The 23,850-nt window shown below is 40.0% G+C and overlaps 1 protein-coding gene across 2 annotated transcripts in view; it reads right to left on the reverse strand.

Moving 5' to 3' along the window:
- Positions 1-779: 779 nt before the first annotated feature.
- LOC122455329 (60S ribosomal protein L7a-like) overlaps positions 780-23,850 on the reverse strand; it is a 65,565-nt gene continuing 42,494 nt past the window's right edge. The window contains exons 1-2 of one of the 2 annotated variants that reach the window (XM_043490393.1): positions 6,527-6,597; positions 780-1,565 (exon numbers count right to left, since the gene is read on the reverse strand). In XM_043490393.1, coding sequence (XP_043346328.1) covers positions 780-1,556 — 777 coding nt within the window. In that variant the 5' untranslated portion in view covers positions 1,557-1,565; positions 6,527-6,597. Of the gene's footprint in view, positions 1,566-6,526; positions 6,598-23,850 lie in introns of those variants that run through there. The other variant, XM_043490392.1, reaches the window with a different exon arrangement.

The following is a 23,850-nucleotide window of genomic DNA, read 5'->3' on the forward strand; positions in this document are numbered from 1 at the left end:
ATAGGCCTGGTTTGGGCTGATTCTGCACTTCCACAAACACCCAGGTGATGCTGACGTTGCTGGTCACATAGAGCACAGGTAAGCAGTTAGGTCCAGGAATATTGCCTTCATTCACAAAGCTGAAGCTGGTTTGTCAGCATTTCTTTGGATTTCCAGCCTGTGGGAAGGAGTAGACAGGAAGTAAAGGGGCAAGTAGCTTCCTTATGAGAACATGACCCAGATGGTATAGACATTCTTTCCATGTACTTCTCATTGGCCAGAAATGTGGTCATTTGATCCCTCAGTTGCAAGGGAGGCTGGGAAATGTAGGCTAGAGGTAAAATTTGAAGAATTCTATTAACTAAGAGGAAGATGGTGAGAACAAATACAAGGGAATTATAAACAGTGTCTGCCATGATATTTAAAGAGAATTTAAGTCAAGACAGGATCTGTGAGAATATTTTTCCTTTTATGCTACTTATATGTGAGAAACACTAGTCTGAAGTAGAATCTAAAGTGTATACTTCCTTAGCACTCATGCCAATCTGTCCCTTGTCTACCTTTTCAGTGATCACACCCTTTGTGCCAGTTCTTTTGAATGATTTGCTTTTGCCTGAAGAAACACATTCTCATACCCCTGTGTCATGGTTTCCTTTGTCCTTCCACATCAGCCATCCTAATTTAGGCTCATTGGCAAAGCTGTATTGCTAAACAAGAGAAGCTTAGGCAGGGGTTTTGAGAATTTTTTTTTAAAAGAATCTTTTATTACTTTTATGTACAGAAAGCTCAGTGGTGCACACTCAGCCCAGTTTGGTGGCCAGCTTTTTGGCCTTCACCTTTTCCAGCTTGGCGATGAGAGCCACTGACTTCAGCCTCAGAACATTGCCTCCCCAGTGGTGGCAGATCTTGTCATACCTATCATTGTAATTGGTCCTGATGGCTTCCACCAGCTTAGCCAGGGCACTCTTGTCCTCCGAGTTGACTTGTGTGAAGGCCGCGATGGTGCAGGTCTTCCTGTGGATCAGGCGCCCCAGCCTGGCCTTCCCCTTGATGATGCAGTAGGGAACCCCTATCTTTCGGCACAGTGTGGGCAGGAAGACCATGAGCTTGATGGGATCCATGTCATGAGCAATTACCACCAGATGAGCATTCTTGTTCTCCACCAAGGTGGTGACAGTGTTGACCCCTGCTCGAAGGACAGGTGACCTCTTGGTGGGCAGCTTGCTGGAAGTTTTCTCCTCTCGGGCCAGCAACCTCTGCTCCTTCTCTTGCTTTGTCTCTGGACTGTACTTGTGGGCCAGCTTAAGTAGTTGAGTAGATGTTTGTTGGTCCAAGGCCTGGGTGAATTGGTTAATTGCAGGAGGCACTTTCAGCCGCTTATAGAGAATAGCCATTTGCTGCTGCAGCTGGATGTAGCGGGGCCATTTGACGAAGCAGTTGAGGTCCCTTTTGGGTTGGATGTCCTGTCCAGTGCCAAAATTCTTGGACCTTTTCTCGAAAAGGGGGTTGACCACCTTCTTGGCCTCCTGCTTCTTCACCATAGCGGGAGCCAGGGCCGCCTTCTTCCCCTTCAGCATCTTGAAGGGCTGACAGAAAGAGAGAGAATTTTTTTTTTTTTTAACAGAGACACCCACTTCGAGAATGGATAGATAAGCACAGGTGATTATTTGTTTGAAACCTCTCACACCTTCTATTCTACTGATGAGAGCTATGAGCTCACCTTCACACTTGAAATGCACAGCTCCACGTTCTAGACCCTGTCTATTCTCCAACGCCCCTGCAACATGAGGGGAAGGCCCACAGAGTTAAAGTGAGTTTTTGCTATATAGAGATTCTATGACAAACCTAGGAGTGAAACAGCTTGGATTCTATTGGAAGATGTTATTGACTCATTGGGAAGACTTCAGATACTCAATGTAATTAACTTCCTTACAGAATACTAGTTTATTTTTTTAAACAGGCTGGAATATGTATCAGGCTAAGATTTTCTTTCACTTGAGAATATTTTACAGTTGCCTACTGGTCATCAAAATTGAGAGTGTGTATGCATGTATTCTAGAAGAAATATAAAACTCCTTTAATTTTTTTTTTTGTTTATATTAGAGTAGAATAGAATTAGAATAGAATAGAATAGAATCGTTAGAATAGAATTCTCAAGAAAATTTTCCTGGATGCAACTATACTTCATGATATTTCTTTGAGGAAACAACAAATCAACAAAAACTTTCCATAAAATTTAAAGAACTCACTGCATTAAGAAATATTTATTTTTATTTGGCTGTACTGGGTCTTAGTTGCAGCCTGTGGGATATTTAGTTGCTAGTTGAAGTATGTGGGGTCTTAGTTCCCTCATCAGGCTAGAACCTGTGCCCCCTGCAGTGGAAGTCCTAACCACTGGATTGCCAGGGAAGTCTCTTATTTCTATTTTTACGTATTTTATCCTTGTTATATCAGGAGCTCATCATTGTTCTTTTTATAATGATAATATACTTACTGTTTTCTATACTTGTTTCCAATGGCCTCATTGATTCATTTACCAAGTAGATCTAATGGTTGAATTTAAAATATAGTATCATACATGAATGAAAATGTAATACCTTTAAATACTCTGGGTTTCCCTGTGGTTCAGATGGTAAAAAATCTGCCTGCAGTGTGGAAGACCCAGGTTCTATCCCTGGGTTGGGAAGATCCCCTGGAGAAGGGAATAGCAGCCCATTCCAGTAGTCTTGCCTGGAAAAATCCCATGGACAGAAGAGCCTGGTGGGCTACAGCCCATGGGGTTGCAAAGAGTCAGACATGACTGAAGCAACTTAGCGTGACATATCAAGAGTGTAGCCCCTGGCAGCCAGGAGCTACTGATTTAAAGGCAGACAAAAATAACGGCAACAAAAAAATGATGTTCAAACTGGGCTACAGGAAATGCTTTTGCTGCCCAGTCCTTATGCTAGTCCAGTGTTTGTCCTCTTCATTCCATGTCTTCAGATTGCCCCTTTGGCATCTTTCAGCAGAGTTGTACATCGCAGTGTGGACTCCCTGGTGCTAGTACTGGAGCGGCAGTGTCTCCCCGGTCTTCCACGTGGAGAATGATGCATAGGAAAGGGAGCTGAGATGTTTTCCTGTGCGTTAGGGGTAGTGCAAAAGAGAGAAAGTGGGTTTGAAACCTAAGGTAAGATTTTGGCTTCTCTTGGCCTCAGTTTTTCATCTGTAAAATGGGGGTGATAATACTTGCATTATAAGATGATGTCATGATTATATGGGGGCGGAGAGGAAGGGTGCAAACGCTTACAGCAGTGCCGGGCATGAAGTAGTTGCAGTTTGTTTCTTGTCCTCTTTGTAAGCCTCTCTAGCACACTCAGAACAGTGTGTTTCTCCCTGGAAAAAGGCTGTATTAGTTGTTAAGCTGCTCCAGGGACCCAGTCAATAGACTAAGAATTATGGTCCCTGGAGTAAATCGACCTATTGTTATTAAATTGCCTTGGCCCTGCTAGTTTCTGGAGTTGTCATTTTGCACTGTAATTGATTTCCAGTTTTCTTCCTACCCTTCTCTTGCAGATGTAGGCACTAGATGGCGCCATTTTACCAAGTATCAATGGCTTTCACAAACGGCATACCTTGTTTTACTTGTCCAGTGCTAAAAAAAAAAAAACAGTTCTTACAGTCTGCTTCAGCATAGCCATATGTTCCAGGACATGAAAGAAATCCCTTTACAATTCTGTATTTCCTTCATTTATAATAGGGAATGTGTGATGCTTAGAAATCACCCAGAACTTCACATATTTGATTTGGTTTAGAGGACAGATTTTCTTTTGGAGTAGATTAAAAGGGAAACGATAAATTTGATTGGAATAGGAAAATGAAATGTTTGAGGAGGGGGTCACATAAACATGGATTACTTTGTTTAAAGAATGGATAAGTAATCTCATGGTAGACTCTAACAATGAAGTGCTTCTGGGGAAAAGGCTAAGCAATTGTTACTCTCCACCACAGGAAGAATAGAACAAGGAGAAATGGGCTTCATGATCACAGGAGAGAGAGAAGTTAATCACAAGAAAGGATTTTTGGAACCAAGAATATGTCACATCAGAATGAAGAAAATTATCAAAGCTTTTTTTTATTAATGTGAAAAATAAATTAATGAAGGTCTCAACATGATTATTTTGAGGATTATTTGTAGCCCTACTAGAAGACAGAGGAATGTTTTATCCTTTATTGTGATTATTTGAAACCTGACATGTGTAGGCTAGGGTGATGCTCATTGTAGTCTATTGACACAGGCTAGGATTGGATATGACTTAACAGGAGAGCAGTGATTTCAAAAGTGTCCCATTTTTATATGTATGTTACACATACACACACACATATGCTAGCAAAATGCTTGGTTTCTAAAATACATAAAAGCCAGATGAGAGGGAAGATGATGATCATAGGAAAAGAGAATCAGATGTCTTCCTTAACACTCATTTTTTTTAAAATTATGTTTTATTTTTTAAAATCTTTTAATCTTATATTGGGGTATAGCCGATGAAAAATGTTGTGATAGCTTCAGGTGGACAGCAGAGGGACTCAGCCATACACATGCATGTATCCATTCTCCCCCAAACTCCCCTCCCATCCTGGCTGCCACCTAACATTGAGCAGAGTTCCCTGTGCTATACAGTACTGACACTTATTGTTTTGACACTCATTTGTTACTTATCATATGATTGTTCAGACTGTGGATACTTTGTTTTATTCCTTATTTACACTTGCAATAGCTGATTGATCAATATAAGTACATATTTATGATTGTGTACCAAGTCCACATGAGGGCACCAATTTTTATTTTATTAACTTTCTGCAGAGATTTGTGCAACAGTCCATCTAGAGAGTCACCCTGGGTGGATCTCCTTTTTTCCTCTCCTGCCCCACAAAATTGGTAGTCTTCCCTCCAGGGTTCCAGTTTCACCCTGGAGAAATAGCACTTGACTTTTTAAGGGCCTTCAGATTCCTCAGGGCAAATAAAATATAAGATAATAAAGCTCTCCATTGCTGATAGTGACTGGCCCTCATTGCTTAGCTATATTATGCTAGCAATACTTTATCTTTTCAAAGATTATTTAGCAGGAAGGGCTGAGGTAGAGATATTGAGAAGGTGTTAGTGATCGAAGATTGGGATGAGGTTAAAAAAAAAATCCAGTCCAGCAGTTTTTGCCCTTTTTGATTATAGATGTAATACATATACATTGTAGAAAATTTGGAAAAAACACAGACTAATGTAAAAAAGAGCAAAATCATTCTGTATTCTACTATTTATAGATGACAAAAATGAGTATTTTGAAATATTTCCTTCCATGTAGCTACAGGAATTTGGAAAAACTGAGCCAACTATTTGTAGAAAGCTGGTCTAGAAGATAATTGAAGGGTTGAAAGGTGAATTTTTAAAAAAAATTTATAGGCGTATAGTTGATTTACAATGTTGTATTAGTTTCAGGTATACAACAAAGTGATTTTTTTATGCATATACATATAACCATTTTTTTTAGGTTCTTTTCTCATATAGGTTATCACAGAATATTGAGTAGAGTTCCCTGTGCTATACAGTCCTAGTTAGTTAGCTATCTTATATATCATAGTGTGCGTATATTAATGTAAGCTCCTGATTTATGCCTCTCCCACAGTTTCTCCTTTGGTAACCATAAGTTTATTTTCAATATCTGTAAGTATCTCTGTTTTATGAATAAGCTCATTGGTATCATTTTTTAAAAAATTAGATCCCACATATGGGTGATAGCATATGATATTTGCCTTTCTCTAACTTGATAATCTCTAGGTCCATTTATGTTGCTGCAAATGGCATTGGTTCATTCTTTTTCATGCCTGAGTAATACTCCATTGTATATGTATTTTTGTGTGTGTTCCACATCTTTCTTTTAAATTTTATTTAATTAAAATTTTTTTGACCATGCCATGTGGCTTATGGAATCTTTGTTCCCTGAACCAGAGGCTGAGCACATAATAATGCTAATACTGGTATATTAACCTGGGATTGGGTTTTGAGAGTGATGGCCTGGGAGTGTACAGATTATAGAGTTAAATAAGGCAAGAGTTTGCTACAATGAATATACTTGCCTGTGGTTCAAGATTTAATGTTCTGGCAAGGGCCCTTGAAGCCAGTCTCAGTATGGTGCTGGATGGCCCCTGGAAGCTTGGAAAGAGTGATAACATACACTGCAGGAGATAGAAAGGCCAGAACTACCTCGGCATAGAATCAAACAAGGGATCAAAGTCTCAGAGCACTGAGCATATGTGCTAGTTATCAGCTTATTATCTCTTAGCTCCAAATCCACTTTTTTTCTGGCCTTGTGATTTTGGAGCTGGACTAGGCAATCATTTTTCCTTTTCATCTGGTACAATATTAGGCTTTCACAATGGAGGGTGCTGGAGGGATACTGCACAGCTTAGGGGAGGGAAGAGCTTCTCTTTCTGGTTTTGGCACACTTTTTTTCTTTTTCTTTTTTCCCTGTTGGTGTGGCTACTTAGCAGTGGGCAGAGGCCCGTTGGTACTCACTCCTCTACACGTTGCCGCAGGAATCCAGCAGGCTGTTTGCTGTGAACCAGCTCCAGGTCACTCAGTAAACTTTACAGGTAAGGGTAAGAGGGTGACTGGTAATTAGAAGGTTCTTGTCCACAGGGTTCTCCCACAGAAGCCAAGTGATTGTGGTGTAACTATGAATGAAAGGGGTGGGCATTCTTCTAGAATATTGCTACATTCATACAGCAGAAAGCAACAGCAATACAAACCCCACATCTGCTGGTCAGCAACCTGGTCTGAATTGCCACAATGGAGAGTCGCGGCCATTCACCCATTTTCCAGACCTAAGCCAGTTCACAGACTCAGAGTTCCTTGATTGAAGGGCAGCTGCGTCACCTTGGGAAGGACTTTGTATTGTTACCACAAGCATATACTGTAAATCTTCTCTCAAGAACTTCCCTAACGGGACTGGTGTCTATTTGCTAGAGTAAACGTGCATTGAGAAAAGACCTCTGGGTTTTACTAGATACTGGCTCTGCACTAATCCTAATTTCTGGGGAAGTAAAATGCTAGCAAGGCCTGGTAGTCAACGTGGGGGCTTATGGTGGTCAGATGACAAATCGAAACTAACTCACAATGGCTCCAGGTGATTCATGGACCCTCCCTGTGGTTGTTTTCCCATTTCCTGAATGTATTGAAATATACACTATTGGTAACTGCCAGAATACCTTTACTGGCTATGTTACCCAGCACGCAAGCAACCTAAACCAGCAGTAGCTAGCCACAGGGAGAGGAATCTAGAATTAACTACAGAGAATCATAATGAGTGGTATCAGTTATAGCTTCAGGACCAACTGTAGTGGTAGAGACTATGATTTGTCATACTAACTTCCTTCTGTAAAAAGAATCATACAACTAATAAGAATAATCATAAATTATAGAGCTTATATATTCTTACACTGTTCTAGGTGCTTCACATATATAAATTCAATCTTCAAAAAAGCCTATGAAGTTGATAGTTATAGTTTTACAGATAAACTGAGACCTAAGTTGTAACTTAATGATTGAGAGTTGAGAGGGATGTTGATGATAGAATACTTTTAGCATGGAATAATCCAAAAAAGAACTCATAATAGACTTTTGATCCTTTGCTTCAAGGTGGGTTGGATGAATAGAAGATTTGGTGATGGCTGGTTGGATGCAAACAGAACAAGTGTTCCAGGTGGAGGGAATGGAATAAACAGATGTACAGAGGGAGCAAATAGAGATGTATTCTGGGTGAGTAATAGATATAGGAGTTTGGTTAGAGAGCAAGACTAGTGATGGGAAGGAATGGGAGATAAAATTTTAAAAGTAGAACTGGGTCATCCTGGGTAGAGTTTGGAAGTCAAGTTAAGATTTTTGAATTTTATTTTTGGCAGTTACAGGGAACGACAGGATTTTTAAGGACATATGTGACATGATCACAGTGCTCTCTAGAAGAGTGGTTTCCAAATATCAGGTGGTAAAACTAATCCTGTTCTGGCTGACTAAGAATTATTTGGGTCCTTGAAGGACATTTGCTCTTGTTAAAAACATTCATAAGATGTTGATTTACCCCCGAATGTCTTTGATATTTGTAGGACCATTTGGTTCTGTCCAAAACATTTATAAGACATTTGGTCTATGCCAGAAGGTCCTTGATATTTGGTTCTGTCCAAAACTGTTTGTAATGGACCAACTATATTCATGGATGTTTTGGATAGAACCAAGCCTCTGTGTGGATCACAACAAACTGTGGAAAATTCTGAAAGAGATGGGAATACCAGACCACCTGACCTGCCTCTTGAGAAATTTGTATACAGGTCAGGAAGCAACAGTTAGAACTGGACATGGAACAACAGACTGGTTCCAAATCAGAAAAGGAGTACATCAAGGCTGTTTATTGTCACCCTGCTTATTTAACTTATATGCAGAGTACATCATGAGAAATGCTGGGCTGGATGAAGCACAAGCTGGAATCAAGATTTCTGGGAGAAATATCAATAACCTCAGGTAGGCAGATGACACCACCCTTATGGTAGAAAGCGAAGAAGAACTAAAGAGCTTCTTGATGAAAGTGAAAGAGGAGAGTGAAAAAGTTGGCTTAAAGCTCAACATTCAGTAAACTAAGATCATGGTATCCATCCGGTCCCATCACTTCATGGCAAATAGATGGGGAAACAGTGGAAACAGTGGCAGACTTTATTTTTTGGGCTCCAGAATCACTGCAGATGGTCACTGCAGCCATGAAATTAAAAGACGCTTACTCCTTGGAAGAAAAGTTATGACCAACCTAGACAGCTTGTTAAAAAGCAGAGACATTACTTTGCCAATAAAGGTCCGTCTAGTCAAGGCTATGGTTTATCTAGCAGTCGTGTATGGATATGAGAGTTGGACTATAAAGAAAGCTGAGCACTGAAGAATTGATGCTTTTGAATTGTGGTGTTGGAGAAGACTCTTGAGAGTCCCTTGGACTCTCAAGGAGATCCAGCTAGTCCATCCTAAAGGAAATCAGTCCTGAATATTCCTTGAAAGGATTGACGCTAAAGTTGAAACTCCAATACTTTGGCTATCTGATGTGAAGAACTGACTCATTTGAAAAGACCCTGATGCTGGGGAAGATTGAAGGCAGGAGAAGGGGGTGACAGAGGATGAGATGGTTGGATGGCATCCACTGACTCAGTGGACTTGAGTTTGAGTAAACTCTGGGAGCTAGTGATGGACCGGGTGGCGCTGGTGTGCTGCAGTCCATGGGGTCCCAAAGAGTTGGACATGACTAAGTGACTGAACTGAACTGAACTGAAGCTTCAAGGTTCTTTTGGCACAGACAACTTGTCTTATGAACCAAATGTCTCATGGGCTTTTTGGATTGGACAAATTGTCTTCTAACCATCTGGAGACATTTAAATAATACAGACCTTTGGGACATACCTGAGGAATGACCAAGTGTATGTTTTTATTGACTGTCCTTTTCCTTCTCCCTGCGGCCAGGTTCTACTTCCACTTTTAAGTGAAGGCCCCCATTTTTCTTGTTCCTTCACATTTATTTGTAACATCAGTTAACTGTGACTTCTGGTTATGTACTTATTTCGTCTGAGGTTATTCAACTCAGACCTCAAATGTTTGGCAAACTTAGCTTTTTTCTTTTTCTGAGATGTTGCTAATCAGAGTCATGAAGATTCAAAAAACTGAGTCTTTCTGATACTTTTTAAAAAAGAGAACTTTTTGGTTTCTCTTTTTCCCTTTCTTTCCTAAGCTAAATAGTATCTGTCCTTTTAAAGGTTTAACTTCTGTCATGGTGTCAGACCTTTAGTATTCTATCAGGTCCTAATTTGCATGTGATCCTTTGTGATAGTGGCACTCAGAATGGCATACAGTGCTTTAGATATTCTTTTTTTGAAATTAAAAAATTTTTTCAAAACTTCTTATTTTGTAATGGGGTATAACCAATCAACAGTACTGTGGTGGTTTCAGGTGAACAGCCAAGAGGACTCAGGCATACATGTACATGTATCCCTTCTCTCCCAACTCTCCTCCCTTCCAGGCTGCTGCTCTAGATATTCTGATCCACATAGACTAGAGTGGGACCATTATCCTTCCTCCCCCAGACTAGACTGGACTCTAGGTTTCATAACTCAGATGCATTCATATCACAGCAACTCCATCATTCTGCTGCTTCTTTTAAAGCTATCGCTGCTAAAGTCACTAAGACTTTCCCATTCTAGCTCTTTCTTATCTCTCTTTCAACAGTTGTATGTGCAGTTGGTTCCTAGAGAGTTAGCGGGGAACTGGGCTCACTATTTTAGCCAATTTATTATCCCATCTAGTTTTTTGGTGATGGGCAATTTAGTGTAATATTGCCACAGTTGTGATTCCATCTTTCTCTCTCTCTCTTTTTTTTTTTGCTTAAAAAAAAATTAGCACAAAATGCTTTCTTAAAAAATGTGCTAGATTTGGTTATATTCCTTTACTTTCCCCCATAAAACTAAAAAGCAAACTGTTTTGTTTGTATGTTTTGTCATCAGTCACAAAGAATAAGAACTTTCAAAATAGACTTTGGTTTTGTTCTTTAACTGATAAGGATGTGTGCTGGTCACTAGCTTTTTAAAATTTTGGATAGGTGGACACAGAAAAGAAACTTGGTACTGAGGTTGGTAAAAATGTGATAATGTATTCTTCAAAATAAATTAAGATATAATGTATATACCATAAAATTCATCCTTCAAAGTATATAATTCAGGGGGGTTTTTAGTATAGGGTTGGCCAAAAAGTTTGTTTGGGATTTTCCATAACTTCTTCCAGAAAAACCCAAACAAACTTTTTGGCCAACTCAATATATTCACAAGGTTGTGAAAACTATCTCCACTAATTCCAGAACATTTCCATTACCTCCAAAGAAATTTTGTACCAGCTAACAATCACTATACAAGCCTCTTTGATCCAAGCCCCACTGGATTCTGCCTTCCTGCTATTATCTATACAGATTCCTGGGACACACCTGTGTGGAGCTTTGAGCCTTGCACTCCGAGAGCTGGCTGGCACAGGTTTTCATTGGCAGCCTAAATTGTGCAGAGGAGAATCTTGCATTTACAGTGTCCCAACTCTTCATCTATTCAACTATACTGGATTCTTAGGAAGAGATGAACTCATTTTTGAGAGAAAATGAGAATTTTGTTCAACATCATTTCTTCCACCTGGGTTTCAGCTTTTTCAATATTTATACTTCTCTTTACAGCCAGATGCCCATTCTCTTTAAAGAAAAGAATCAAAATAGAAGTTGAGCAGTTCTACTTTCTCTATGATCTGCTATCACACCATAGTCTCTACTTGACAGATTTACATCTTCCATGTTCCTGCCCCAAACAAAATCACAAAAAAATCTTACTTTTCTTTACTGTCTTTTGCATCACTTGTGCATTCTGGGGCTTCCCTGGTGGCTCAGCTTGTAAAGAATCCACCTGCAATGTGGGAGACCTGGGTTTGATCCCTGGGTTGGGAAGATTCCCCCGGAGAAGGGAACAGCTACCACTCCAGTATTCTGGCCTGGAGAATTCCACTGACTGAATAGTCCTTGGGGTCACAAAGAATCAGACAGGACTGAGGGACTTTAACTTTCACTTTCTCTTCATGCTGGGCTTCAGCCTTCCTGACATAATTCCCATTTGATCTGTGCCAAATTTTGCATGTAATTTTGACCGTCAGTCCCTTGACCCTGTCCATGGTATGTACATTCTAAATCTGAACTTGCTAGGACACTTTGTATGTAGCCACATTGATCCTTGCTCTCTTTTTTCCTTTCCAGGAATAATTTCTGGAAGTTAGGTCTGAATTTTATTGTTGAAAGTCCCATCCTTCCTGCAAAATCTCCTCTTGTTAGGACCACAGACTATGGTCCCACAGCTATGCTTTCTTCCTGCCATAGGGCAAGAGGGCTTGCCTCTGACTATACCAGCTCTCCCTTCCATAATGTTCATCATTTCCAGGATGACAAAGTCCCTTGCTCCCCAAGGTTCCTGTTACTTCATCCTCAGCAAACAATTCTCCCATGTTGGTCCAGAAGAGTAGTATTAGTCTCATTATATCCTCCACTTCTGAGAGATCATACTATCAGGTTGGATTTGTCAGATGTACCTTTATAAATGGACTTGGACATTACTTTTCTAAGACATTTGTAGTATGTGATCATTTGTTCTTTTATAAACATTCATGAAGTGTAACTTGTATAAATCAACCTGAGAGCAGGGATGAAAGGAAGAGAGGAAGTTGTATCCTGAGCTGATGGACAGCTGGGCCACATAGGCATATAACTTTTTTCTCCAGAACATGATGCTATTTTAATCACTACTTTTTGGGAGTTGTTAGGTAATTTATTTACTTTTCCATAGAGATAGATGATTAGGTTAGAATTCTAGTGTTACCATAGCTATATGACTTTGGGCAAATGATCTATCCTTTCTAAGTTCAGTTTTCTTTGTAGAATGAGAATGAGAACACCTAGCTCATAGTATTTGTCATAGATTAAAGATGTCTGCAATTTTTTTGACCACTCCTCCCACTGAGAGGTAAAATCTATGTCTCTGCTCCTTAAATCTGGGCTCTATGGTTGCTTGACCAATAGGATATAGTAGAAGTGACGTGCCAGTTTCTAGTATAAGAGACTGGCAACTTCTACTTCCCCTTTTTAGGAAAAATTTCTCTAAGTATCCTGAGCCACCATGTAAGAAGTCCATATACCCTGAGAACACCATGCTAGGGCCTCAGTGTAAGACAGTCCTAGCTGAACTCAATCTTCCAGCCATCTCCACCAAGGCTATAAACATGCAAATGAAGCCATCTAGGACCTTCCAACCAGCCCATCAGCTGAATACCACCCAGTGACTCATTGATGGCAGTTGATTTCATGTGGAACAAAGGAATTGTCCAACTGAGTCTTGATTGAATTCTTGACTCACAGATTCATAAAATATAAAGCTTATTGTCTTAAGTTATTCAGTGTATGGTGTGATAGAAAATTAGAATTGGGTACCTGGAAGTGGGGTGCTTCTCTACTAAAACCCTGAAATGTATGGCTTTGGGACTAGGCAGTAAGCAGAAGCTAGAAGGCCTTGAGGAGCCTATTGATAAAATCTGGAAGACCATTGAAGATAAAAGCTGGTGAATCCTGGAAAGAGGGAGAAATTTGGTTTTGGAGGTTGGAGAAAATGTGATCCTTGTTGTGTAATGGAGGAAAGTTAGACAATATTGTTGTCTGCAGTAATGTGGAAAAATAGAACAACCTGACAAACTGGTGGGTTTGGCTCAAGAGATTTACTGGCAGCATACTGAAGGTGCCAGTTGGTTTCTTTGGACCACTGATAATAAGGTATGGATGTGCTGTGCTTAATTGCTCAGTCATTGACTCTCAGCGACCCCATGGACTGTAGCCTGCCAGGCTCCTCTGTCCATGTGGATTCTCCAGGCAAGAATACTGGAGTGGGTTGCCATGCCCTCCTCCAGGGGATCTTCCCAAGTCAGGGATCAAATCCAGGTCTCCCGCATTTCAGGTGAATTCTTTACTGACTGAGCCACCAAAGTTTTGGATGGAGAGACTTAAGTGTGAAAAAAAAAAGAACTTTTGCAGTATTCAAATAATTTTTAAAGGAACTATAAGGACTTTGGATTTAATGGGTTTGAAAATAAACCTTTCTCATTCCCTTCCTCTCCATTGGCAAAAGACCTTTGAAGTAAGATCATATAAATAATATGGCTGTAAGACCCTTTGTTAATCTTCTAGAAAGATTTAAAATAAGTCTAGAACTAGAAAAAAGACTTCTAATTATTCAGCCCAAGGCAAAATAATTATGAATCACTCTGATTCAGCCCAAGACAGAGAATTAAAGAGATTAAATATATTTAAAGAGATTTGTCAGTGTGACTTTTGTTTAATGAAGTGGATTCCAGTGAAATTCATAGAAATCCCACAAAGTTTTTAAGAGAATTGAGTTGATGGACACTCCATCAACTTTGACTGAAAGGGACAAAGATAATTCAAAATAAAAAGAGCTCTTAAATTTCAGTGGGCAAGAAGCTATTAAGAAGGCTACTAAACTACAACCACAGGTTAGTTCTTAGGAAAAAGGCAACTTGGTTCAGAGAATGGAATCAAGTGATGTGGAACACAAGTCCTAGGGAACATGACTGGACCCTAATCCAGGCACTGATGATGTTTGCACGCTAAGTTGCTTCAGTTTTGTCTGACTCTTTGAGACCCTATGGAGTGTAGCCTGCCAGGTTCCTCTGTCCATAGGGATTCTCCAAGCAAGAATATTGGAGTGGGTTGCCATGCTCTCCTCCAGGGGATCTTCCCAGCCCAGGGATAGAACCTGTGTCTCTGATCTGTGTTGGCGGGTGGGTTCTTTACTATTATTGCCACTTGGAAGTCCATATTTAACATAATCTTATATTATTTAGAATTATGGCCTTTATTGGACTTCCCAGGTGGCGCCAGTGGTAAAGAACGGGTCTGCCAATGCAGGCAACATAGGAGATGCGAGTTTGATCCCTGGGTTGGGAAGATTCTCTGGTAACTTATCTAGTATTCTTGCCTGGAGAATCCCATGGGCAGAGGAACCTGGTGGGCTACAGTCCATGGGGTTGCAAAGAGTCAGACATGACTAAAGTGATTTATCACAAATGCACATGGCTTTTATGGATTTATGTTTGAGATAGCTTGATAGACGTAAGATGCTTTTAGTCTTTAAAGGATATCCCAAAGGCTTCCCTGGTGGTTCAGTGGATAAAGAATCTACCTGCAATGCTGGAGACACAGGAGACATGGGTTCGATCCCTGGGTCAGGAAGATCCCTAAGAGAAAGAAATGGCAACCCACTCCAGTATTCTTGCCTGAAAAATCCCATGGACAGAGGAGCCTGGCCAGCTACAGTCCAAAGGGTTGCAAAGAGTCAGGCATGACTGAGTGACTAAGCACGCACATTGTTTTTTGAATAGACTCTCAATTCCATTCATACCTGTGTAACTGGGGGCCTTCATCTCAATTGCAGGTCCCACAGTTTTCATTGGCGTGACTCTTAGAAGTGAGTATACTTGCTGTTTGCTCGAAATCTCATCTAAAATGTCTTTTTAGTGTGCAGCAAATGTGACTAATGGAGAATCTCAATGCTGTAATTCTCAAGATCTAGATTATATATGGAATCTGATGTTTTATATGTCAGTAATCTTTCATCAAACTTTATTTGAAAAAAATTTAGTTTTGAAAAGTTTATTGGAGTATAGCTGATTTACAATGTTGTGTTAGTTTCAAGTGTATAGTACATTTTTTCAGTTATACATATACATATATTAATTCTTTCTGAGATTTTTTTCTCATATAGATTATCACAGAGTATTGAGTAGAGTTCCCTGTGCTATGCAGTAGGTCCTTGTAGGTTATTTATCTTATATATAGTAGTGTGTGTATGTTAATCCCAAACTCCTGATTTATCCCTCCCCCACTGTGTTTCCCCTTTGGTAACCATAAGTTTGTTTTTGAAGTCTGTAAGTCTGTTTCTGTTTTATAAATAAGTTCATTTGTATCATTAAAAGATATTGATTCCTCTTTCATGGAACTTTAGAGCAAGCCAGGGCAGGAATAAGTAGGGGAGACTGAAAAGCTTAAAGAAAAATAACAGTTAATTGAATCACCCAGTTAGAAAATTGTAGGAAAATGCTTGTTGAGCTTTTCTGATCTTTAGAAAGAAAAATAAATAATGAAACCTGACAATAAAGACATGAAGAGCTAATTTTCAATTTCAATTTGTCTTTCTGAATGATACCTCTTTGGTCTTTTATGACGGATAAATTACATTTGAAATGAAATCTTTTAAATGAGTCGTCTTTTGGGTAGTTATTTTATACACCTTTAAAATGCATTTTGCTTCTTTGTAGGGGGTGGGCTAGAAAGATGAATTCTGAAGTTGACAGGAAAATAATTTCAGGAGGTAATGGATGAACTTGGTCTGGAAGATTAATCAGGGCAGTTGCAAGAGAGTGCCAAATGCATAACGGGAGTAGAACTAAATATCTGATTGTAATTAAAACTTTAGGTTTCTAATGGCTGCATGAAAGATATTTTAATAAACGTGAAATGCACTTTCTAAATGGCACGCTAACTTTTAATGACTTGGGTGTTTTGTTTGATTAGTAACCTGGACTGTTAAATTAAAGCCAACTGCAAGTGCATGATAAAATATTGATGGTTTCAGGCAAATGAATTGGGGGAGTTATGCTTGACAGATTTTTTGTATCATTAAGGATTTTAACTGGTGGAAAATATATATTGCTGGTGCTTAAAGATAGTTAAAGAGGATCTTCCTGTTTATATGACCTCGTTTTAATTTTACAGTAATAATAAGGAGGAAATCTGAATTATTCACAGATGGTTGGTCAAGAGAGGTCACTTAATTAAAATAGTGTTATTTTAATTACACCTGTTTCACATTCCTGGAATAGGAAATTAAATATTTTGAAGCATTTGATTATTTCTGTTTCACAGAGTACCTGGACTTTTGCTGACTCTTGTGAAGGCCTGAGATTGTTCTGTGTAAGGCTTTTACTTCTTGTTAGGTAGAAGTTTTGCTTTTAGAATTAGGACTTTAAAAAGAACGTCTATATGTATTGGCATCACTTTGCTGTACTGCAGAGATTGACACAACAATATAAATAAACTATGCTTCAATAAAAAAGCTTTTTTAAAAAAATCAGAATAAAAAAAACTTTTTTCAGTGATAGGTTTAGAAATAATTCAAGAAGATTTACACACACACACGTACTTATATACATATATGCACACCTATATTCTTTTAAATGTAGGACAATTCTTAGGAGGATGTATTAGAAGATATTAATACAAAGCATGGTTACTTCTAGGAAGTCAATCTGGGGAGTCAAAAGTTTGGGAGATTTTATTTCTTATTCTTTTTTGGAAAATAGAGTGTTTTGCAATGAGATTGCCTTAGTTTCATAAAAAAATTTTCTCTTTGAAATCCAGATTTAGCTTTTAACAATTCAACTGTTCCTTTTCATGCCTCTTTCCCCATAACAGAGAATTTTCTTGATTTGTCAGATGAAGTGGTTGATTTTAAGGAGCTTTCTCCCCTCCTTCTATTCCTCTAACCATTCATCCATCCTCAAATATTTAGCGTTCAATGTCTCTGACTGCTTTTTATAGCCTAAGTCGAAGTAACTCTTTGAAAAAGACCTGCATTCTCAGTGTGGCTCTCTAGAATTTGTCTCTGATAGGACTGGAGCTGTGGGAAGACAGGAAAAAGGCGAAACTTTGAGAAGATGGAGGAATTTTGCAAAGGATGTTAGGACAGTGATTCGGGGTGGCCTAGGCTCTGCATGCCTAGATATTCCCTTTTGTAGAAGGAAAACATGTGTGCCTCAACTTTTGAGAGATGTATAAAGTGCCAGAAGGACATCTGGAGGGGAAACAGTGGAATGGCCTTTTCTTTTTCTTTTTTTAGGGTTGCCATGTAACACCACTTAAAATCTACTATGTATGATTATCATTATTTCATAACAGAAAAGACATTTTACCACACATACAAAATAGAAAAACAACTTCCTCCCTACTAATTCTCCTAAAACAAATGGAGAAGGGCCGTTTCCTAAAGAAAGGTGCCAGCCTTTCCCAGGGTGCTGACCTCTGGGTGCTTCAGGAGCATAGGTTGTTTGAGGTTGAAAGGACAGGGAGATTGTTGGACAGTATTACACACACACACACACACACACACACACACACACACACACAGACACACTTCTGTCCTATGCTTGCTTCTCAAATGATCGAACCTTAAGGGGTTGAAGAATATGAAATTAACTCAAGTTTTCCATTTACTTTTTGCTCTTAGTTTCTAGTTTTCACACCTTTCTGGGCCTCTCAACTATGAAAAGAAGATACATATTCTGTTGTTCAGGATAATAAACAAATGTTCAACTACTATATTAAAGTGTGGTGATTTTTTTTTACCACTCTGAACGAATTGTAGTTGGATTTATTTTTGAGTTAGCTAATTCTCATATTAATAAATGGTAAATGGTAGTAGTAACAATAATAACAATAATAACAAACTACAATTCATTGAGTTCTCATTGTGCTGAGTGCATGTACATACATTATGTCATCTAATTTCTTTTGCAACCCTATGAAGTGGGCTAAATTTTACAGATGAAGAAATTGAGAAGTTTCTTTCAGAGAAACTTTCAGAGAAGTTAAGCAGCTTAATTTTTTTTACATTTCTATCTACCTATCTATTCTTTTTCAGATTCTTTTCCTTTATAGGTTATTACAAAATATCAAGTAGAATTCCCTGTGCTATTTAGTAGGTCCTTGTTTTTATTTTATACATGTACGTGTATGTGCTAATCTCAAACTCCTAATTTATCCCTCCCTCCACTCCCTTTCCCTTTTGGCAACCATAAGTTTGCTTTCTAGGTCTGTTGCCCATTACTTTATTTTATTTTTTTTCTTTTTTCTTTTTTTTTTTTTTGCCCATTACTTTAAATCAGACTCTTTGTCCTGACTTTGGTCAAGGCCGTTTCCCTCTCTGTTCCACCCAACCTTACCAACCTTGTTTCTCTCTGCTTCCAACACACACCTTCTTCTGTGGTCAGACGTTTCTGCTCTGTCTCTCTTGTCTTTTTTCATTTGAGTTCTCTCTTGCTCCTCTCCTTATTTTCTTTCCCCTCTTCTTTCATCAACTAATAATTTCTGAGTGTCCATCATGTGCTGTGTCTCTGGAGCTAGAACTGTGAAAAAGCGAAGACACCTTCCTGCCCCCAGGGAGCTTATAATCTTGATTAAAATTTCCCATGTGTGTTATGCTCATTTTTTCCTCTTAGTTTTGTTTTAGTTTGTTTCATCCACCTGAAAGCTGTTCCTTTCCCTTCCAGCCACCTAAACTGTGTTCATCATTGAAGGCCTCACTCACGTTTTCTTTTTCAGGCATGTGCTCCAAAGGCTTCAATACACTTCTAGTCCCGAACGCCTTTAGTGCACAGTCATCACTGCATAATTGAGCTTTCATTTTTCTTTCTCATGCTATGCTGATGCTATTATATTTCTGAGAGCCAGAAATATATCTTATCTGTATACTGATATCCATATATATAGATATTAATATGTATATAATATTTTGACCTCTTTCTCTCTCTGTGTATGTAAAAAACCTTAGCACCCTCATCTTTAAAAATTCTCAAATTCATGAAAGTAGAGTTGTTTTAAACCAGACTCTGGGCCTTTTCCAGATTTGTATTTCTATTCAGAGCCAAGTGTAATCCTTGTGTATTCTTAAACCACAATCACATAATCTTTTCAATGTTCACCAAAGGTATTTCCAGTACCTAGGGCCATTTTCCACATGGTAACAAAATTCTGTGGCGTCCTATTCATTGCCACATGCCCAAAGTCAGGAGAGAATGGTAGAGGAGGCAGAATTCAGATGAGTAACTGCTTGAGTTTCACAGTAAGACAGATCTGGAGCCCAACTCTTCACCAGCAAGCCTGTGATCTTTCTGACTTACCCTTACTCTTGGATCTCAGTCGTATGAACTGGCTCACATCACACTACTGAGCTATGTGATCTATCTACTCAATCATATGTACTAGCTCTATGGTCTTGCTCAATCTCACTGACTACTATCTGGAGAAAATTTCTTAACTTCTGTGAATCTTAGTTTTCTCATCTATAAAATGGGGTTAATCATGGTTCAATGAAATGATGTATAGCAAGCAATTTATACAGTTCCTGGAAAATTAAGAAAAGAATGATAATGTGTTTTTAAGGTTACTGACAGAGCTAGCTAGGCTCTCTTATTAACGACTAGCTCCCAAATACTAGTGTCATGGGATTTAGTGTTTGAATTTGAGCCTCGGCAAAATTGCCATCAGCCATGAGTCTCTTAGACTGCTGTGAATGCTCAGCCCACAAGTGTCAGAAACTTAGTGAGCATTTGTGACCCCCCAGCTCCTGGCCTGGCTGGGTCTCCAGAGAGGCTGAGCATATGATTTATTGGTTGACAGTGGAGGATGGCTAGGTAGGGAGAGTTAGAGAGGACAGACAGACTGCGCATGGCCTCTCCAGCCACCTGTGTGGACATTTAGTTCATTCCAGAATGGAGCACAACTTGATCTGCTCTGTGACGAAGCAGCACATGGCCTTCTTTAAAGATTTTATGAATGGGAGTAAGAAATGGAGGCAAGCCAAAGATAGCAGCTGGGCTATCTCTCAGCCCATGTGAGATACAAAAAAAAAAAAAAAAACTTTTATGGAATAGGTTATGGGTTTAGCTGGCACACTGCAATAATAAATGCCCTCCAGTGGCAGCCGCCCCCATCCTCAGCCCTACCTCACCCCCCAGCTCTTACTGTCCTTTGCAAGCCCTGGGAGATAGCACTGTTCCAGGCCTGGGCCAGGAGTGCCTATTGGTGCCAGCAAAGTGAAAGGATGCCCCTTCCCTGTCCCTGCCAGAGGCTTCCAGTCCAGACAGGGGAGGGCACGAGGCAGCTGCAGAGAGAGGAAAGATGTGTGCAGGCGGCTGGGGAAGCCGAACTAAGCCTCAGTAGTGACCAGGGTCACAGGAAACCAGACTCTGCTGAGAGCCAGTCATAGGATTACTGTAGAGGCCAAAATGCCACCAATCTGTAGAAGGCGGCTGCCTGTGGTCACACAGAAGCACAGCTCTGGCTAACACACATGTTAGCCAGTCATCCATGGAAAGCCCTGGAGGGAGGGCTGGGTACCACTAATGTGGGTTGAGGAAGAAAAAGGAAAAAGATCAGGAAACAGGGAAGCTGCTTTGCAATACCTTTTATTTATTTATTTTTAAACCACTAGGACAGGGTTTGTTCTCAGTTATTATCTTTTGCTTTTGGATCCTTCTTCTCCCCCAACATCCCCCTCCAATACCTTGAGAATAGATCTGTGTTTTAAAGCCCAAACGCTGATTTCAGGTTCCCTCTTTCCTTCCTTACTGATATATCCCATGGGATACGTATGAGTCTGTCACTTTTCTTCCTGGCTAAGGGTTGGCCCTGTCCACATGCTGAGCAGTGGGCTGGCTGGGGAGGCCCACGGAGAAGAGGCTGGGCTTGAGTGTCCGTGGCAGTCTGAGCTCCCCCCACAAGCAGGCTGCCTTCTCAGCATTGCACATCATCGCCTTTGAAGCGGAAAAGAAATCCCACCTTTCCTTTGAGGCCCCTTTTGTAATATTGCTTTCCTCTGGCTGGTTGGATTAGTTAAAGTTTCATCAGCTTCTCTCTCAAAAAAAAAATTTCCCTGCTGTTGTATCACGAAAAGAAAGGATATCTCTTGAAGATGTTTGCCGCCGTCAAGAAATAAGAAAGAAAAGAATCTGATCTTCTCTGATTTCAGAAACTTAATTTCTCTTGCAAGCTTAAGCTGGTCAGACAAAGTGTTTTGAAACAAACACATATGTATCATATATATATATATATTTTTTTTTTGTTGTTGTTGTTCTTCAGTGGTTTTATTAAAAGAAAAGAAACTCCCTTCCCTCACGCCCACCAGTCCAATGTCTGTGTTCTTTGGGGCATGAGAGTGGGCAGGTTTACAGACCTTGGCAGAAAATACACATTTTGAAAACCAACTCAAAACAGTATCAGCCAGGATGAGATTACTAGACCAAAACAGTAGGGGGCAGCCTGACACAATAGAAAAAAGGTTGCTAGTCCAGTAAAACCGTGACATGGCTCTTTGAGAAAACAAAGGCAAAAATTGTGCTAAGAGCTGTAAATCTTGAATGCTAAATTCCTGTGCAAGAGACAGTCGTGGCTGTATCATAATTAAACACGCTACTAAAACATAAATCCCTTACTGATAACTTCCTCTCAGTGGCCTCATTTCCCATGGAGGGAACCAGAGGCTGGTCACCCATCAGCATTAATTGGAAGGATTTCTGGTGTATTCAGCACGGAATGTGTATTGGAAACAACAAAAGAGAGTAAATCACCATCATCATTGCCACCAAGGACCAAGTGTTTCCTAACCATTTTTATGAATATGGGGCTGTGTTGGTACTAAAGAATGACATGGTTGACTCCAGTGTTTTCAGACCTAGTGAAGTGGTGGTGAATAAGGAAGACCTTTCATTTATAGATATTATATCAGTTCATAGGGCCTCTGTAACAAAGTAACAGATCAAGTGGCTTCAAACAATGGAAATTTATTCTCTCAGTCCAGAAGGCTAGATGTCCAGAATCAAAATGTTGGCAGTGTCATGTTCCATCTACAGTTTTTTGGGGGGAGAATACTTCCTTGCCTCTTCCTAGCTTCTGAGGGTGACCACTGAACCTTGGTGTTCCTTGGCTTCTGGCAGTATAACTCTAGTCTCTGTCTCCATCTTCACATGGCTTTTTTGCTTTGTCTGTCTTTATACGGCTGTTATCTTATAAGGATACCAGATAAAGTAGATTAGGGGCCCACATGTGACCCATCATGACTAATTATGTCTGCAAGGACCCTATTTCCAAATAAAGACTCAATATGAGATATTTGGGTTTGAGTTGTGTCTACCTTTTGTGGAGGGACACGGTTGAACCTGTAACAAGTATATAGATACTTTTTGAGACTCTGCTGTATTTTGTATTAGTGTATCATGGCATCTCCCAAACATGATCAATCAATTCAGTCTCCTCCAGAAATTCTAGTCTTGCTTAGAGTAATTCTTATCAAGGAATAGAAATGGTGTGAATAGTTGTTCAGTGTCTGCTAAGCGCCAAGCACTTTACAAAAATTATCTTCCTTTCAACTGCTTCTCACCACCGCTACTGCTATGTGCTAGTCCAAACCACCCTTGTTACTAGGATGGATGGACCATGTCTATGTCCTACAAACCTGGTCTTCTGGGTCTCAAACTTGCCCTCTATATTGGTCGTCTTTCGCTGCTTGACAAGTTACCCCAAATCTAGAGGCTTAATATGACAAGTAGTATCTCACTGTTTCTGAGGTCAGGAATCCAGGCACAGTTTAGCTATGTCCCCTGACTAAAAGTCTCTCTCAAGGCTGTGATCAAGGCACTGAAGGAGCTGCAGTCATTTAAAAACTGCATGGTGGGGAGACCTCCCTGGTGGTCCAGAGGCTAGAACTCTTGCTCCCAATGCAGAGGGTCCAGGTTCAACCTCTGGTCAGGGAACTAGATCCTATACGCCACAACTAAAAGATCCTGCAAGCAACTAAGACCTGGTGGTGGTGGTTTAGTTGCTATGTCGTGTCCGACTCTTGTGACCCTAGGATGGTAGCCTGCCAGACTCCTCTGTCCATGGGATTCTCCAGGCAAGAATACTAGAGTGGATTGCCATTTCCTTCTCTTGGGGAATCTTCCCAACCCAGGAATTGAACCCGGATCTCCTGAATTGCAGGCAGATGATTTACCAACTGAGCTATGAGGGAAACCCAGGTGCAGCCAAAAAAAAAATAAATAAATAAAATGAAATAAAATACCGGCCCCCCCTCCCCATCCAAACAAAAAACCCAAGACTGCACTGGGGGAAGATCCACAGCCAAGTTCACTCACATGGCTGTTAGAAGGACTCGTGTCCTCACTGGCTATTTGCTAGAAATGTCAGTCCTTGTCACATGGGCCCCTATAGGGCTGTTCCCAACCTGGCAGCTCACTTCGCCTCAGAGAGGGCTCTGAAGGGGAGAGCAAGTGAGAGAGGGTGAGTAAGAAGAAATGCACAGTCTTTTGTAACCTAATCTTGGAAACGACATGATTTTTGCAGTATGCTGTTTGTCAGAAGCAAGTCATTAGATCCAGCCCACACTCAAGAGGAGAGAATT

This window comes from Cervus canadensis, chromosome 17 (assembly GCF_019320065.1).
Source record: "Cervus canadensis isolate Bull #8, Minnesota chromosome 17, ASM1932006v1, whole genome shotgun sequence".
NCBI lineage: Eukaryota > Metazoa > Chordata > Mammalia > Artiodactyla > Cervidae > Cervus > Cervus canadensis.